The sequence below is a fragment of the Mirounga angustirostris genome, unplaced genomic scaffold (genome assembly GCF_029215605.1).
Source record: "Mirounga angustirostris isolate CCGP_5_RB_7025 unplaced genomic scaffold, mMirAng1.0.hap1 SCAF_6, whole genome shotgun sequence".
In the NCBI taxonomy this organism is placed as follows: domain Eukaryota; kingdom Metazoa; phylum Chordata; class Mammalia; order Carnivora; family Phocidae; genus Mirounga; species Mirounga angustirostris.
In genome coordinates this window covers 56,305,576-56,325,652 of record NW_026991714.1, presented here as the reverse complement: position 1 = coordinate 56,325,652, position 20,077 = coordinate 56,305,576, and the positions used below count along the sequence as shown (strand labels likewise).

Below are 20,077 nucleotides of genomic sequence, written 5' to 3'. Positions count from 1 at the left end.
ATCACAGAAGGAATTTCTGGGATGTAAGAATAAGTCTAAAATTTTATAAGAATGTAACTTTATTATTATCTTGTTAAAATTTTACTTGTTAAATTTTAGAAGTTTCACATTATCGATAAATCTCTTAGCAGTATCAGCTATCAGACTGTATGTTCTATACTGTACATCTTTGAAACTATAATAGATGCCCCTTTTTGACTGAGGGGGAAGTAGAAAATTTTTTTGGCTATGATACTACTAATGGCAGTTTTGCTGCCAAATTATTAAGCTTCCTTTTTTTAATAGTTAAATATTAACATTCCTATTAGTCCTCAATCTATTTCCTGATATAATTATTTAAAATTTAATTGTGTAAAAGATAGATTATAAACATTATTGCATTTTATTTTTAAAATAATAAACATTTACTAATCCAGCTGTTATAATTTCACTATTTAAATCACTGAGGTTTTTTTTTTTAAAGATTTATTTATTTTAGAGAAAAAGAGAGCACGTGCATGCCTGCGAGAGTGGGGAGAGGGGCAGAGGGAGAGAATTTTCAAGCAGACTCCCCCCTCAGCACTTGGAGTCCAAGGCGGTGCTCAACCTCAGGACCCATGAGATCCCCACCTGAGCTAAAACCAAGAGTTGGACACTTAACTGACTGAGCCAGCCTGGTGCCCCAAAAGAGTTTTTTTTTACTCCAAGTTACATCTACAGTTTTAACCTATATTTGAAATTGACAATTTAGACTATAAACAATAAATGCTAAAACCAAATCCCATCTTGTTGGTACGCTTACAGTGAACAGATATGATGATAATTTACATAATCATCCATTTACTGATTACACATAAGTTGTTCTGATAAAATGAGATAATACATATAAAGCATTTAGAAAACCCATATTGAAAACACTTAATGTTAGCCATTACTGTTAATTAACTGAAGTGACAGCTCTCTGAATTAAGCACTATAATTATTGTCATGTTATAAATGAGAAAACGAGGCCTGGAACACTGAATTAACTTAAGTGCACACAGCTAGCTGTGGCCATCACAGCATTGTAAACCTTGGGCTAGCAATGTGGAAAAGGTAATTAAACACAGGACAAATGAATATTTGTCAGGGTCACTGCAGAATGGATTCTTTAGTAATGAGAATATAATAAATGAGCTCCAAGGTCACCTTTCAGCTCTAAGGTTCTAAGAATGTGTTGAATTGTTGACAAAGCAGTGATTTGAGAGGAAGTAGCTTCTGGTCTGGTAAGTTTATTTTATAACACATGGTGTTCTCAATCATGTTCGGTCTGACCTGGCTGCACATGGGAGGGTGTAAGGGAAAGAGAGAATTAAAAAGATAATAGCACAGAGATGTTGTTACGAGTAGTTTCATTGGCTACAGATCTGAATGGTTCACTTTGGGTTTCCAAAACTAGATGTAAGACTAAGTGGTGCTAATTATGCAATATGAGCACTGTGATTAGTTTTAAAATAATTTTGCCCAAATGCTAAATATAATTTTGAACCTCTTTAAAATGCATGACTTCGCAAGTATACTTTTTAGTTCTCTACGTGGCACAGTGTATGTGTTAGCTGCAAAGTTGGCTACACAAATGCATTACTGTCATATTAGAAGTGGCTAGATAATTTAAGAAGAATTGATCATATACACTTAGAGAAGAAAAGGATGAACTTATCCGTTAAGATAAAAAAAATAATGCATACACAAAAAGTAAATGGTACTTGGGGCAAGAAATTCTCCATACTAATTGGCTTTTTTCCTTAAAGATAAGTTAGTTACAGGTCACCAATATATGCCTTATAATATGCCTTATAATATCCAGAATATGCTTATAATACCAGAAAGCCTATTAAATCTACATTAAATACTGGAACTAATTTGATAGGTATTGTTTCTTTTGTGAATACTAGCTTGTTTCACTTGGCAAGAGGTATGAAACTTTTTATTTTGGTAGACAAATTTTAAATCTGATGATCTGAATGAAGAAGTATTCAAGAAAGATGACAGAAAAACATATGACTTGATTGTTTTATTATCATTTAGGTTCAAGCATATGGATTCCTAGTGTAAGAACAGAAGATAAAACCCAGTCAAGTGCTCAAAACACAGAAGAGATGGGGTTTGCTATTCCACTGAGAGTAAAATTTGCTTCTTACTAATATTTGTGAAATGTTACAGAAATAGGTATAATTTTAAAAGTAAATCGGGGTGCCTGGGTGGCTCAGTCAGTTAAGCATCCGACTCTTCCTTTCAGTTCAGGTCATAGTCCAGGGTTATGAGATCAAGCCCCTGTGTCTGGCTCATGCTCAGCGCAGAATCTGCTTGGGATTCTCCACCTTCTCTGCTCACACTAGCACACACTCGAGTGCTCTCTCTCTTCTAATAAATAAATAAATAAAATCTCAAAAGCATTAAAAAAATCTTTAAATCACATATCCATAAAATCTATTTAGCCTAGTGAGTAATGCTCTGCACAAAGAAAAAAAAAACATGCTTATTCTGGGCATTACTATCTTACATGCTTCTCATAAGATTTTACTATTCTAATAATAAAAATACAGTAATAAATGTAGAAATGTGTAACAAAGATGCTATTTTCTTCAATCTTAAGCTTTCTCATCACCCTTCAAGCTTACAGCAATGTTCTTACTAATGAACGTACACATACAAGGCTTAGATTTTAAAAAGAGACCATCTATCCACAGACTATCTAACCATTTGACAGAAGTCCAAACACACAAACCAAAAAATCCATGAGCATCCATGGCTAACTTTTGACACTAAAGCTTGATTTATTAGTGTCTTGGGGAAGCTGATTTTCCAAGGCAGTGAGTTAGCACAGACCTAGCACTAAATGTAATTAGACTACCTTTATGCAATCTGAATTCCTTTAAAGTTTTTACCATTTTTTTTGGATCAGTTTATAACTGAATAAATTCATAGAACCAAGGCATATCTTAACATTACAAGGCCAAAAAGTATAGTAGCAATGATGCAGACTGTACTGCCCCCCCTTCTTTTTTTAAGATTTTATTTATTTATATATTTGACAGAGAGAGAGAGAGAGAGTGAGAGCAGAAGCACAAGCAGGGGGAGTTGTGAGGGAGAAGCAGCCTTCCTGCCAAGCAGGGAGCCCAATATGGGGCTCGATCCCAGGACCCTGGGATCATGACCTGAGCCCAAGGCAGATGTTTAATGACTGAGCCACCCAGGCATCCCTGTACTGCCCTTTTAAAAAAATAATTTTATTCTAATTTTTAAGTATTTTTGTACTATAAAACTATAGGTTTAATGTTCTATGACTAACATAATGATTAATGTGTACATTACTGTTTACAGGATCACAATAAAAACACTATGGCTGCCTGCTTAGCTCTTCAGAAAACAACAACAGTTTCTCCTTCAGGAAATAGTAGAAAAAATATGTTACTCTTCACCAAGCTGAGTAATCATGTAGGATATAGAAAATTATGTTTTGCAGATGATCCAAAGATTACAGATTCCTACTATAGTGAATCCACAACAATGACAAGAGGAGTTTTCATGAGAGGTAATCTTAAGATTTAGTAAGTATGTGTGGCTTGTTGTTATAGATCATAGCAAAGAAAATGGCAAAAAAACCTTGACCAACCAGTATTATGGCCTTAAAGTCTCAAGCAGTTACAACAAGACTTTTTGAAAATATTTATAACTGTAAAACTATTTCATTATTGAAAGCTAAAAACTGTAGAAAAAATACCCATACTATTACCTAGCTAGACTCATAATAAATACTGTATATATCCTATCGATTTTCAACGACTTTCTTAATTCCAATAGTAATTGCTAACTTTAGGAAATATTTTAAAATATGTATTTTTAAGATTTAGAACCTAAGTATGAAACATTATTAATATATTGTACTTGTGCCATAAAAATTTCCTCTAGGTTGTGATAATACAGCTTCAGGTATTGAATGTTTACCAAATATGGCATTTTGGAATGAAGTATGTTATGAGGAACACAATATTGGTTTAAATAATTGACTTCTTTTCCTTTGTAGTAAACATTAGTGAAAATCAAATGAGATAGTACTGTTTCACTATGCAATGCTGGCTTTTGATCTTTATGTTTCTGAAACACTGATTTTTATGTTCCAGGTTTCTTGAATATGAAATATTTTAGCTTATGGCTGTTGAGAGTCTACTTAGTACTAAACTAATAGGCTGGGACAGTGGTCCCAAGAGTTTTAGATTTTGGGAAAGTTTGAAAAACAAATTTGGGGGACTGATGCTAAATGTAAATCAACTGCCACCTACTATTATTTGTCTAGAAAAGACTCTTTTAAGACTAAAAATGTAAAAAAGACAATCTCAAAATGAAGATCTACTTTCCTAAAATCATGTTAACAACCTACTACATGTAACTCTTCCCCAGCTCTGGTCTCTATGTGTGCTCCTCTCCCGTGACCTCCTCCCACTTTTTTTTTTTTTTCTCCTTTCTCTTCCATTTTAGTGAAAACCAGTAAAAGCTTTATCATGTCTCAACTATCTTCTTTATCCACAATGAGTATAGTTTAGCAGCCATGGCAAAGGCAGTTTCTTTGTGTCTCAGAGTCTGAATTTATAGGTATTAATGATATTATGGTAAGGTATAGTTCAAAGAACATTGGATTAGGAGTTAGGAGGCCTGGGTTCTGTGTTTAGCTCTGATACTAATAGAAATAAGCAAACTTCTACAGTATTTTAATACCTTTTGGTCTCAGATTCTTCATTTCTAAAATGAAACAAATTAAGATTTACTGAAGTTCTAACATTCTATAAATAAAAATCTATGATTAATATACCATTATTTCATAAAGCTGTTGAAATAATTATCCCCCAAAACTGAAGAATACCGGCAGTCTAAGGAGTTTATTTTAAAAAATTAAATAGCAACTCTAAAAGAATATCCAGTGTCAAAAATTTAACAAAGTCAACATATATCAATTAAAATCTGTTCTCTCTAACCCTTCTCCCCCAAATCTCTCTTTCTCTCTTAAACACCCCTTCCCCTCATTGTCAGGAAATAGCTGGGAATTCAGGGATGTCATAGCTCAACCACAGCCAAGATATGTCATAAAAACTTACCAAGCCATTGTGGAAATACTCCAGGAATATAGTTGCTTTTTCTTCATTTTTGAAATGCTTCTTTTTACAACAAGGGTACCCTGATATCCTTGCTTTGAGACTTGAGTCTGTCTTGTATTTAGAGGTACACATGCTTTGTTTTTTATTTTCTCTTCTCAGCTCCTGACATGATCTTAAGCACTTAGTTTCTATAAAAACTAAAGTGTCATGAAAGACTTATGGTTTGATTTTAAATGGAATGTGCCATCCTTTTTGAAGTCCTACATCATTTTGTTTACTACTTAACCACAGAAACATTGTGAAGCCTTAACCAGCCTATTATCAGAGCCTGTTCACTATCAGGAGAACTCTTTGTAACTGGCTTCCGTCACACCTTGTATCTGATTAACACACTATAGGATAACATAGAGCTACATAGATCTGCTTTGTGTTCTAACATAACTGATAGAAAACAGATTTTCCTTTCTCCTTTAATGTGACAGCCCCCTAATTGAGAATGTAATATGGTTTATTTAATATACTTCTTCATATTAAATTAAAGCAGATCTAGAGTAATTTAGTTGCTCATTAAGGTTAAGGTAATAGCTGCTAAAAAGATGCCTTTTTATAGCTTAGAAAAACTTATCTGATGATATGTACAGGATAAGTAAATATAGATATACACATAATTGTGTTTACACATACATAACAGAGTTGTTGACTTTTATGCACATACTACCTATTTCCCAACAGTACTATCCTAAGTTTTGTCCTGTTGTCTTGACTATGACATTTTCTAACCAGACCTCAAATATAATTATCTCTTCAACCTCTGCTTAAAGTGCTGAGGAGGCTCATCTGTGCAATATCATTTCAAATCTCATGTTCAGTAGGGACACAAAGTTAAAGATAGAACTAAATGAAATTTATTTAAGTAAGAAATCTTGATTTTTATCTTTTGTACTATGCTTGGATTCTTTCAAATCCAACTATTGCCAATTAAAAAAACCAATAAAGCAACATGCATAAAACTAGCAAGGAATACATATACATATGATCCCATTCATATCAAATATATATATATACATATATATTCTATATTCTAACAAGCTAGAAGAATATCCTAAATTTCTGTCTTTCAGGTTTACACAGTATCAAAATGAACTCCAGAAGAGGGCTAACCAAATTCATCTCTGTAAACCCAATTTGATTGTATAGAATTGAGAAAAATCTAACTTACAAGCCTGAGCAATGAAAATTGGTACCAAGACTATAAAACAAGCAAGAACCAACACCATCTGCTCTGGAAAGAACACCTCAGTAATTTTCTGTCAACACCTCACCTAAAAGTCTCTGCTCTCTGCCTGTGCCCAACCTGTAAGCCAGTTAAAACTGACTGCCATCTACCATTTTACCCAATCCCCACCCATTCTCTGCTTTTGAAAGCCTGTCCCAAAATAATCTGAGTTCTAATGTTAACCCTAATCCAATCCTATGAAAGTTTCTCTATAACTTCCCTTTCTAAGATGTTACAAGACATCTTTTTAAAGTGCTTTCCCTTGCTGGTAAGATTAATTAACTTCTGTAGGACACAGGCTTGTCTGGTAACTTTTGTGGGGACCATACCAACTGATGTCTTAGAGGTTATAGTAAACCTACTTTGGTTTATCTCATTCCAAAACACCAGTCGATTAAATATAATTTTGACTATCCAGGAATAAAGATAGTGCCTTGCTTTCCAAGTGTAAAATACTAAAACTAGTATTAATTCCAGGTTATTAAAATATACACAATCTGCCCATGATCATAACTAGATTTACTAAAAAAAAAAAAAAAAGGGCAGCCATTCAAAATCTGTGACACAAACCTGTGTTAGTATCAAATCACATAGCCTGTGCCTAGTTAGAAAGACAACAGACATCACTCTTTTACCAGAAAACCTAGGTACGTCCCTTTCCCCATAAATACCTTATAAGATATAATGTGCCATTTGTACAGAACATCTACTGATAGGACCATACAGCAGTACTGCTCCTGGACGGCAAGCTCAAGTCTAGAAGACAGTATCCTGGTATTTTCTAAAGTCTAGAATGTAAACTTTACATTCTAGGGACTTTGTGTTGTTGAGTTTTGTATTCCCTGTGTCTCAGTGTTTTAACACAGTATGTCCTTAATAAAATAAATTAAATGTTTTACAACCCATGTAAGAAACTTATCTATGAATATGACTCAGTTGGGTAGCACAGCAGAACTTTTAAATCACATAATTCAAACATGAATATCTTTAAATATTGTATTTAATAAGTTTATTATTTCTAAACATCTTGTCAGACTAAAGTTTTCCAATGTGTAAAATGAAACTCCAAAATTACTTGGCATCATATCAAGTACTTACTTTGTTAAGTCTCATGTGGAGAGTCATAGAGAAATTAGGTGAACCTTCAGATTCCTTGTTCAAATTTTTTTAATACTAAGTCAAGTGATCAGATAGCAGCTTAGGGAGCCATATATCACCAGTTTCATTTTGCTGATTATTCTTCTTTGAAGATCTTATCAACAAGGTTCTTTGTAAAAAATAATTACCTAAATAATTTTCTTTGTTTACACTTTAACTCTGATCAGGATTTATAAACTCCTTTAAGGATGGTAAGATCAACAAAGTAAAATGAAGATTAAAAATGCTCACTGGATTTAGAAAAATGAAGGCCAGGGTGACTTTAGTCAGAACCATATCAGTGCAATAATGGAGGCAGAAGCCAAAATTGGTATAGGTTGAAAGGAGGATGAGGGGAAATGAAGTGAAGGAAGTAATATGTAGACAAGTTTTTCAAAACACTGGTTCTAAAGAGAGAGAGAGAGAGAGAGGGCGCTAGGATGGCCATCTAGAAAAAATAGGTAGACACAGGGTGGGGAAAATTACTGTTTAAGATGAGAGACTTTAGCTCAGAGTTTAAAAATAATTGGGAGTAAAATTTTTTTATCTTATTTTATTCTAAATATTTTTATAATAAGACTGAGCTGGCATTTTGGAACTATCACTAATTTACGTTCTAAACCAAACATATCTAATATGTAAATCTAAACATTATTGCCTTCCATCTACCTTTTCTCAAACAAGAAGGTAATTTTAAAAGTATGCTAAAAGCTATCCATAACAAACTGACATCTTTTTTCCTTTCCTCATTGCTTAAGGTAAGATAATCACAAACAGAACTTTAAAAAGTTTTTTATTCTTATACTATATACTTTATATACAACATTGACATTAGTAATCTACTAGAAAATAGTATATGAGGGGCACCTGGCTGGCTCAGTCAGATAAGTGTCCGACTCTTGATTTCAGCTCAGGTTGTGATCTCAGGGTCCTGGGATTGAGCCATGGGTTGGGCTCCACGCTCAGCAGGGAGTCTGCTTGGGATTCTTTCCCCCTCTCCCTTTGCCCCTCCCCTCTAAAATAAATATATAAATCTTAAAAAAAAAAAAAGAAAATAGTATATGAGCCATGAAATTATTCTCTAGGAGTAATAAATATTCTCTATTTATAAGCCCTGTGACCAGGGGCCTACATGTATGAAACATCTTACTGGAGTAAGAATTTAACATGTAAAATTTCCTTATTTTAATTTAGAGATCGAAGCCAAAATGCCAACATACTCATTTAGTTTTAAACCAGTAATGATAGGGGCACCTGGGTGGCTCAGTTGGTTGAGTGTCTGACTCTTGATTTCGGCTCAGGTTATGGTTTCAGGGTTGTGAGATCGAGCCCTGCATTGGGCTCCTCACTGGGCATGGAGCCTGCTTAAGATTCTTGCTCTCTCTCCCCCCTCTGTTTCTCCCCCACCGCACACATGTGCTCTCTAAGGAAAAAAAAAACGTTTAAACCAGTAATGATATACTCAGTCAAATCCAAAACGCAGATGATATCAAATAAGATCAATTTCTGAAATAAAATGCAGGAAACTGACAAGAAGGTACCTGATAGTGATTGTCTGATTTCATAATGAAATCACTAGCACAAATGCCAACTTAGAGGATTTCTAATAAAGATGTTAACTGATTTTTTAAAATGTTATTCTGATCCTTTAAAAAGCTTAAGTTAAACTTTGAAAACTACTGAATAGGCTATATTCAAGAAGCTTTTTAGGTGAGTCAAAATAAAAAGTATTAATCCAGTTCAAAGAAGGAAGCAAGCAAGTTTGTGCAGCAGTATATGCCATAAGTGAAAAAATATTTAAAGTAATCTAGTATATGGCATATCCCAGGTGCAAGGCCCAAATCTAAGCAGAAGACTGTGGTGGGCAGCATGAGCATGATTTCTGAAGAAAAGTGTGCACAGAGAACGTGTTTCTAATCCAGGACTCAGATAACCCTTCTGATTATATTCCTTCAGTTATATGTCCTTTAAAAAGTTCTACAGAGGGTGCCTGGGTGGCTCAGTCAGTTAAGCATCTGCCTTCTGCTCAGGTCATGATCTCAGGGTCCTGGAATTGAGCCATGGGTCAGGCTCCCTGCTCAGTGGGGAGTCTGCTTCTCCCTCTCCCTCTGCTGCTTCCCCTGCTTGTGCTCTCTCTCTCTCAAATAGATAAATAAAATATTAAAAAAATAAAGAGTTCTACAGTCATGAATAACATTATTTTTGTATGTTTCATCATTCCATTCCAAAGCAACTTACAAAACAAGTATATGCATATGACAAAAATCAAATCACTAAAATAATAATTGACTTATTAAAAAAGTTTAATGGCCAAATTATAAAACTGACTGTGTTGAGTTTTGGTAGGAATTCTCATCAAACCCCTGCTCCTATGCAATAATTTCTCTGCAAAACAGATGATTCTGAGATGACATGTAGACAAAAGCTAAAACTCTGAATATGTATAAAACCTTAAGGAGCCTAAACTTAAAAATTTGAAAGACAAAGGTCTTAATGTTTAAAACACGAATTTAGTATCACTGTATTTTCAGAGATTTACCAAAATACAAGTTTGCATTTACATGAAATGCAAAGTTCTAAACAGATGTACAAAGTCTTCTTTTCTCCCAAATGAAGACTATTATTACACTTTGCATAAGAAGAAAAATTACTTACCGCTATAATATCCAATGTATTATCACAGACCTTTCGGATTTCATTATTTTTATCATGCATCAGATCTATGAGATATGCTGGAGCCTCTGAATAAAAGTGGTTAAAGATACAAACTGCATTTGAGATTGAGGCTATTCAAGCATATAAGAAAATCCCACATTTCTCTAAATTCAAATGCTGCCATGAAATCTAACTTCAAATTTTAAAATAGAATCATTAATAAAAGATGACCAGAAACATTTAATATTTCATTTGTTTAAAAGACAGTGATAACAGAAATAAAAAAGAAGAGAAAAACACTAAATAAAAATAGATAAAGGAAAATAAAGCCAGTAAATCTCAGAAAGTACAAGGCCCTATTTTTGAAAACATGAAAATCATGAAAATAACTGAAGAGGGAGCTCTAGAGTTGTATTGCTATAAAGCTTTCTTGATCATGCTGGCCCACCTAAAGGTTCAGGAAAATTAATTTCACACACAAAATTTTTTTTTTTAAGATTTTATTTATTTATCTGACAGATAGACAGTGAGAGAGGAAACACAAGCAGGAGGAGTGGGAGAGGGAGAAGCAGGCCTCCCGCCGAGCAGGGAGCCCGATGCAGGGCTCGATCCCATGACCCTGGGATCATGACCTGAGCCGAAGGCAGACGCTTAACGACTGAGCCACCCAGGCGCCCCAATTTCACACAAAAATTTTAACAGAAAAGAATCACAGTCATATCTTGTATATGGTTATTATGAGAACAATAAGACATTTTCACATAAAAAAATGGAAGCTATAACCTAATATTTCAAAAAGAAATGAAAGAATTTAAGAAAACAATAGAATATATGTAAAAGAACAATATAAATCAAACTTAGAAAACTCAAAGAAATAAAGTAATTCAGAAAAGAACTAAAAATAAAAGTGAGAATCATTTCAGATATATAAAAACTAAATTTATAGTAATATCTGAGTAAACAAAAACAACAGATGAAAGTCCAAGAGAAATGGAAGGTAAAAAGAAAGAAAATTTGTAAAATTTAAAAATAAATAAAAAGAGAAAATATTAGAAGATGACAAATATTGAAGAGAGGCAAAGAAGATCCAACATAATAGAAATTCCAAAGGAGACAACAAAGCAATTAAACAGAACAAATAACTAAAAACTATAATTCAAGAGAACTTTCCTGAAATGGGGGGGGGGGGGGAAGAACTACATACTGAAAGATCACATTTGATACTTGGAAAAATCAAGCAAGGATGATGAATACCAAGTCAAATTCTAATAAAGTTACTTGGCTTTAAAAAAAACAAACATTCCTCTGGTCTTACTGGCAAAAAATCAAAGTCATTTATAAAGGAAAAAAAAGTAAATTGTCATCAGACTTTATGACAGATACCAATAATTAGCAGACTACAGACTTCACACTGGCATCAATTCAGGAAAGAAGACAATAGAAAAATACCTTTCAATTGCTGAGAAAAATAACTAGCAATCTAAAACTCCATATTCTGCTAAATTATTTATTTATTTTTTATTTTTTTAAAGATTTTATTTATTTATTTGACAGAGAGAGACAGCGAGAGAGGGAACACAAGCAGGGAGAGGGTCAGAGGGAGAAGCAGGCTTCCCGCCGAGCAGGGAGCCCGATGCGGGGCTCGATCCCAGGACCCTGAGATCATGACCTGAGCTGAAGGCAGTTGCTTAACCAACTGAGCCACCCAGGCGCCCCCATATTCTGCTAAATTATTACTAAAGAAAAGATGCTAGCTATTTTCAGATAGAGATATATGTTACTATCCATAGATATTCACTTAGCAGTATAAGAGAATATAATTATGAAAGAAAATCAACTCAGAGAAATAGAGAAATGGAATTCAAGAAAAAAAATAGTAAACAAGGGAATAGGTCAACACATTATAAATCTTAAATAAGCACTGGTTTTTAAAAGGCATAACTAAAACAATAATTCATTTTCAAATGTTATAAAAATGAGGTGAAATAATTATACTAGATAGTAAATAACATGGAAGATGGAAGTGGAAACATTAGACTTAAAAGTAGAAGGATATAGTCCTTTAAAATTGGAGAGGATACATGTTGAAATTTGGGTTTAACTCCCAAAAGAAAAGAAATGGAATATATAAATAACAAATAAGTAGGGGAAAAGGGAAGAATAAAGAAAAATCAATCAAGAAACCTCAATGAATCTAAAAAAGGAAGTGAAGAAAAACTTATGATCTCTAATACAGTCGGTCTTGGTTAAACTTGTATTTGAAACAGAAGCCACAGGTTTCCACCAAGAAACTTTAGCACGTGTGTACAAGCAAATGACATTCTTTGTAGCACTGATTAAAATGCCGAAAAATTTTTTAACAAATTTCACAGCAAGTAGCAAAGACAGAGGTTAGCCCACATCTTCTACTCATCAGGGCTACTTACTATTTTTCTTGGGGGAAAAAAAGGATATATTTAAAATACAGAAAAAAAATACAGAATGATATATTCTCAGGGGGACTCTAAAAGCACCAAGTCAAATTTGGCTCATTTTCCCATTCTGCAATTTTTGGGGTTGAATGAAAATTAATTGTTACGATAGCACTGGTTCTCAATTTCAGATTCTCAATTCCTATGAATTGTGCTGAGATCTATTTTAAATATTTCAAACTTATTACTTAATATAAGTCTGCACCAGCCATCTCAAACATCAGGTTTCTTTCATTCTGTTTAAAATGAAATAATGTTGGGACGCCTGGGTGGCTCAGTCAGTTAAGCGTCTGCCTTCGGCTCAGATCATGATCCCAGGGTCCTGGGATCGAGTCCCACATTAGGCTCCTTGCTCAGCAAGGGGCCTGCTTCTCCCTCTGCCTGCCTCTGTCTCTCTGATAAATAAATAAAATCTTAAAAAAAATATTTAAAAATGAAATAATGTTGATCAAATTCTCTAAATTTAAAAAATGGGAAAAAGAAAGTTTATTGCTTAATAAATCTTTATTTAAAAATTTATCAGTCATAGCAAAAATCACAAAATGCTTAAAATTATGATGAAATATTTTAATAATAATTTCTAATTATGTGACAAAAGACAAGACATATTTAAATGTCATTGACATCAACAAAAATCCTGGTTTTTGAACAACAAAACATTGGGCAAAAGCCCTCTAGCAATCTTTATAATCTTAAGGCACAGATGAAAGCATCAGATCTAAGTACTATTCCTGGTGCTTTTGTAAAAATTTTAAATCAGCAGATTTTTTATGTCCCATTCCCTCCATTATCAACATATTATATTCTTCAGAATAACTAAAAAGTACTCACTTCAGCTCCAATGGCTTAACAAAAATCGAACTTGGGAGAAAATAAAGTTACACTGAGAAGGAAAATCAAATGGAAATTGTCTTAATATTGTGACCTTTGATAATAAGGTACTGAGAGTACATTTTAAACAGACAGACCAGGGTTGAGACGCTTATTCACTTATGCATACTTATTCCCTATGTATTAGCACACACTATGTACTATAAATACTTCATTCTTCTTTAATCCTCAGAAAAAACCCAATGTGATGACATGTAAACAAAGGTTCTCTTTCAAAGAAGTTACCTAGGAAAGCTATGCTTTCTCTTACTAACATGTGTTTCATGTTCAGAGATGCTCAACCCAGAAAAGCATATTAAAGTTTCTGAGAAGACCCTGTAGCAGGAAAGCCTGTTTAATTCAGTGTATTCCCAACTCACTTATCAAAGAACCTTTTTTCATTAAGCAACTAATAATAATAATAAAAAAAAAAGTTCCATGGACCACCACTGGGGAAAGTGAATTTATTCCAATGATGTTAACACTGCTGAAAAGAGTGTACTGGAATTTATTTTCCTGAGGGAGTCAGTTTATAAGCCACATTTTAAAAATATTACTTTGTGATAAAAGAAGATCTCTCTAATGTAGCTGTTAAGGCAAAACAGTATTTGCATATTGATAGCCCATATCAAAATTAGTATTTCTCAGTTAGACTTGTTATTCTTCAGACTTGACTCTTGGGAGACTTTATATGGCTCCAGAAATTAATCTTGTCCTCAAAAGCAAGGCAATTTCCTCCAAAGATGATACTTAAAGCATGTGTCATTGGCTTTGAATATAACACTGAAGGAGTTGCAAAATGTTTTGAGCGAGGACCCAGATCATTAAAAAAAAAAAAGTCTCCCAAAGTATTAATTTTAAAAGGGTATTAACCTTTAGACACATGTGTTCATTGACCAAACAAGTACTAACCACATGCCAGGTACTATGTTAATTTTTGAGGATAGACAAAGATGAGGAAGACAAAGCTGGTCCTTCAGCTTGAAGAGCTCCAAATCTTTTGGTAAAAACAGGCATACAAATATACAATTTAAAGTTCTTTCTGGGAAGGAGGGAGGCTTAACTGCATTAGAAAGGCTTAACTGAGAAGATGGCTTATAAATCCGCCTTTCATGAGCTGAGATTATTAGGTTAAGAAAGAGACAAATGCATTTGAGGCTGCTAAGGCACACGAAGAGGCAATAGATGGGTCCTGTCTGATATGATGAAAAATTGTGATGTGCTAAGAGAAAACTGTGTATTGTAGAGTTAAAGGGGGGAACTTTGGAAAAATAGATTAAGGTCAAGTTAAATTTAGATTTTTCACATGGGTAATGAAGAACTTTACGAGTGGAGTTCAAAAGTAAATTTTTTTTTTTTTTTGGTACACAAACAAGCAGATCACCATGATAAAACACACACACACACACACACACATTCAGCTAAGATACCACTTCCACTGCCAGCATTTCATGACATCCCCAGATTTGGTTATATATCCTCTCCTGTCCCAATGCACATACCTTCATGACATTAATACACTGAATTATAATTTTATATTTCTTATTTACTTGTCTATCTCTCCAATTAGACTATAAACTCCTTGAGTATAGGGACTGGCTTTTTTATATATCTAGCACTTAACAGTACCTGTTAGATGATCAGAACTTGGCAGATGTTTGCATTATGAATGATTATGTGTAGTAAAAGAGACAGCAGACACAAAACGTTCAGCTATGAGACCGGGTGGATGGTACTTTTGTTATCCACTATGAATATAGAAGGTAGACTGTTTTTCAGGAGAGGATATTGGTCTTATCGAGTATCCTTTTGAATGTAATAATGATAAACTATCACTGTCTCTGTTTGTTGGAAACAACTATAGGCACTTTAAGTCCATCAGTACTTAACAACAATCATATAAGGCAGGAGGTCTTCTTTTCATTTTAATATTATGGCCATTTTATAGATGAAAGATTTTATGCTCAAGGGAGGTTTGATAACTTATCCAAGGTCCTGCAGCTTTTAAGTGGCAAAAAGTAACTTAAAATTCAGACTCTTTGATTATAATGCTCTTTAGATAGGTGGAAGACATCCAGATGGCAGTTAGCAACAAATGCCTAGGACTCAAGAAAGACATTTTGAAGATATTAAAAACTTAGTAGACAGTTGGTAGCTGATGTCATGGGAACAGATGTATTTTCCCATGTAGAGTGAATATGGTAAGATTGAAAGAGTACTAAGGAAAGTCCTAGAAACATCTGATATTTAAGTTAATAGAGAAGGAAGTTCTGATATGTTAAGTTCTTAGGAATCACAGCCTGACAAGTTAATAGAATTGTTTGCAAGACTCTACCTATATACTGATTTGGGGTCAACAGCTTCCATGAAAAATATCTTGCCTTCTAAAATTATTTTGAAGCTTGATATTTTTACATTATTTGAACATATGCTAGAAAAAAATACCTAAAGATGCATTTTTTTCTGAGTATGTGAAATGTCATTATCTATTGAAAACATTAAAAGGATACGTGTTTCCTTGATTATGACATCTCTTGTGGCTTGGTGGAAAACCATCTGGTAGAAGACGTAAATTATCTGACATACAAATTCATCATCTTCTTGTTGAGCTGAAAGGAAGCAGAACACTTCAAATGAAAGAATACTATAGTTATATATAAAACTGAAAAACATTGACGGGAATAGTGGAGAATTAGAAAACTAAAAGTGACAGGAGACAGGTAAAGGACAACCAGTTTACATTATTTATAATACGTGGGTGGCCTATGCAATTTATATCTTTATTTAGGTATTTTTTCTAAATTCCATGATGATCAGTGAGGAAATTTACACATATTTTCAGAAGTTTTAGTAATTTTGGTTACAGTTCAACTAAATAGGTTAAATTACTTTGAAAAACAAAGATAAAAAATAAGATTTTGAAAAAGAGAAATTATATCAGCTCTGTGTTTAAACCAGACTAATTGAGACTGTCTTAAAAGATCAGGTTGTACTTAGGAAGAACGGAAGGACAAGACTGGTTTAAGAACACAGTAACAGTAACAGAGTACAGTAACTCTGTAATTCTCACTATATTTTGCCAACAGGTACAAAGAAATTATTAAATTAACTTCTATGTTCCTAATGTGAAATGGCAACACTAGTTTACTAACACTTGTTCGTTTTTGGTTTGGTCCATGATAAGAATTTCTAAAGCAATTCTAATTTGTGAAATAAATCTGGTTCTGTCTGTATAATATTAACATTACAAGAGAAAAACAGTTCTTAAAAAAAATATCACACCTTCTGAATTCTAAGTTTTTGGTAGAAAAACTACTATAAAGGTGTATTATTCTTGAATAATGTTAACAAAATTAAATTTTACTTACTGTCATGAAATAATAAGTTATTACAGTTTTAATCAAATTGATTATAATAGTAAAAATAATGTTATATAATCACAAGGGTAATTAATAAATACTTAATATCATACAGAGAATAGTTTAACAGAATAGCTGATGTCCACTGATTAACATGCAACAGCAAAAGCAAACACTTACAGAAATCTAATTTTTAGGTACTGGTTATGAAATTTGATTTATTAATAGTTTTTTTTGTCAACTCTTGACAACAGTTCAATGATATCTGTCAGACACAGATTTACGGGTCAACAGAGCATCTAACTAGTGGTGTAGAATAAATTGTGGGTCCCTTAAAGTCCAAAGGATTTCCTTTACCTACTTGCCAAGGTACCACTCTCCCAGACTACTTGGGCTAAAATTCCATTAATTACTCTCTTGGTATACAGGGTTCCCTCACTTAATCCCAAGTTTTAATCTTGAAAACCCATATATTTCTTTATTGTATTTTGTTACTGAAGTATAGTTGACATATGTTATATTCATTTCAGGTGTACAGCAGTGATTCGACAATTCTATGTATCACTCAATGCTCACCATGTAAGAGTAGTCACCACCCGTCAACATATGTTATTACAGTATTATTGACTATATTCCCAGAAATCCATGTATTTCTTAAAAAGAGAAGTATACAGCTTTTGCTTATGATAACCTCATGGCACAGAACATTAAAACATAGTAAAACACTCTGAGCTGGCTCTGTCAGCTTGCTTTATACATATCTCAGCTCTCTCAATCATAATCAATGTGGAACAGCAATTCAGGAAGACGGGTCATTTGTTTCAACTTTCTCCAGCTCATCAGAAAATCCTCATTCTCACTCTGCCAACTACATTGTCTTCACTTACACCTCCCAACTATCTCTCTTTTAATTTTTTCTAATCTGAAAACTCCTGGCTGTGAGAAGGGTGGACCAAAGTAAATATATATATACTATATGTAGGAACACTTCAAATATGGAGGTATTATCTCTAGATGACCTATTAAAATGTATTATGTTGGGCGCCTGGGTGGCTCAGATGGTTAAGCGTCTGCCTTCGGCTCAGGTCATGATCCCAGGGTCCTGGGATCGAGTCCCGCATCAGGCTCTCTGCTCCTTGGGAGCCTGCTTCTCCCTCTGCCTCTCTCTCTCTCTGTCTCTCATGAATAAATAAATAAAAATCTTTAAAAAAAAATGTATTATGTTAAGGAATTTACAAATCAAATTTTTAAAAATTCAAAAGAGAGAGATGGGCAAAAGACTTAAATAGGTATTTAACTTTATTAGCCACAGCTAACTGGCCAATAAATACAAACAGGTACTCAATTATTAGTCATTAGGGAAATGCAAATTAAAACCGCCACTCTACAATTAGAGACCAATAATGTCCAGATACGGGGGTGATATAGAAGAACTGGAACTTTTGCACATTGCTGGTGGGACTGAAAATTGGCACACTACCTTGAAAAAATATTGGCATTATTTACTAAAGCCAAACATATGTGGACCCTATGACCCAACAATTCTAGTCCTAGGCATATGTATAATAGGAATGAATACATATATTTACCAAATGAAATGTTTAAGAATGTTCATAGGAACATTATTTATAATAGCCCTTCTCCTATCAAAAAAAAAAAAACCAAAAAAACTTCTATTGTCTACCAATAGTAGAAAGGATAAATAGTAGTATATTTATATAGCAATGAGAAGAAACACACTTTTTAACATAGATGAATCTCACATTATAATGTAAGGCAAAAAAAAACTGGATTCTATACAGTTCAAAGCCAAGCATAAGTAATCTATATGCAATAAAAGAAAGGATAGAAACCAATTTGGAGAGGGTGATAAGGATTGGGAGGTGACACAGGAGGGACTTTTAGGGTGATGGTGATGTTTCATTTCCTTATCTGAGTGGAAGTAACATGGGTGTGCTCATTTTGAAAAATCATTGAGCTATATGTTTGTATGTTTCTTTATGTATGCTATACTTCAAAAAAGTCTATTAAAATAATACAAAATGCACATATATTATACCTGTACAGGAACGATTGAGATTAGAGTGTCTTTTTAGGCTTCCCATACTTTGCAAAATTTCTATATTAAAGCTCTAACCCGAAATGTGACTTTAATTTGGAGACAGGTCTATAAGGAAGTAATTAAGGTCAAATGAGGTCATAAGGATGGAGTCCTGACCCCATAGGATTAGTATCCCTATAAGAAGAGATACCAGAGTGTTGAGCGTGTGTTTGTACTCTCTTGCTTGTGCTCTCTGCCCTGTGGGGTTGTGATGACACATCAAGAAGGTGAGCTTCTGGAAGCCAGGAAGAAAGGTCTTAGGAGGAACCAAACTGGCTGGCACTTTGATCTTGGACTTTCCAGCCTCCAGAACTATGAGAAAATATATATATATATATTTTTTGTTTGTTTGTTTGTTTGTTTAGGCCACCCAGTCTTTTTGTTATGGCAGCCTAAGTACACTAACACAAGGTTCTAGATAACAGAATAACATTAGATTCAGATAGATTTTGAATACAATGTGGAAAACAATGAATCCTGGCCCCTTAAAAACAACACAAAGGTGAGGGAAAAACTCTATCCAGGCCTCATTGTCCAATACTGTAACCATAGCCACTGTGGCTAATTAAATACAAAATACAGATTCTTAGTCCCAACAGCCACATGCGTTGGGCAGCACAAATAGAGAACATTTTCTTCATTACAGAAAGTTTAGAGGACAATAATGGACCTAGGAGGGAATAGGATGCTTTGAATGAGCTTCCAAATGAACCTTCCTGATTAGAACTCAAGATATTAAAAAAAGGGTTTGCACAAGATAGGAGATCTGATTAAATCAACACAAAGCTCAACAGAAAGAAGAAAAGATAGAATATTAGTATTTCATGATTGCAGACCTTTTATATTTAAAAGTATAAACTAATATCCTGTTTATATATTAACATAAAAATAAATTAAAATAAATTATAATTTACCATTTAGCAATTCAATGAGTGCAGGGATTATCCCAGATTTGGCTAGCAGTGCGGCACAAGAGTCATCCATAGACACGGTTCCGATCATTATGACCACTTCTAAGACAAGGTCATCTTCTGCAGCACCTAGTCAAGTCAAGACCATAGAAAATTTTCACTGCAATGTCCTGATCCAAATCCATT

General features: G+C 33.8%; 1 protein-coding gene across 1 annotated transcript in view; it reads right to left on the bottom strand.

Moving 5' to 3' along the window:
* Nucleotides 1-20,077, bottom strand: part of KIFAP3 (kinesin associated protein 3) — a 182,426-nt gene that overhangs the window by 36,800 nt on the left and 125,549 nt on the right. The window contains exons 15-17 of the mRNA XM_064594336.1: nt 19,895-20,020; nt 16,031-16,129; nt 10,180-10,265 (exon numbers count right to left, since the gene is read on the bottom strand). Coding sequence (XP_064450406.1) covers nt 10,180-10,265; nt 16,031-16,129; nt 19,895-20,020 — 311 coding nt within the window. The remainder of the gene's footprint in view (nt 1-10,179; nt 10,266-16,030; nt 16,130-19,894; nt 20,021-20,077) is intronic.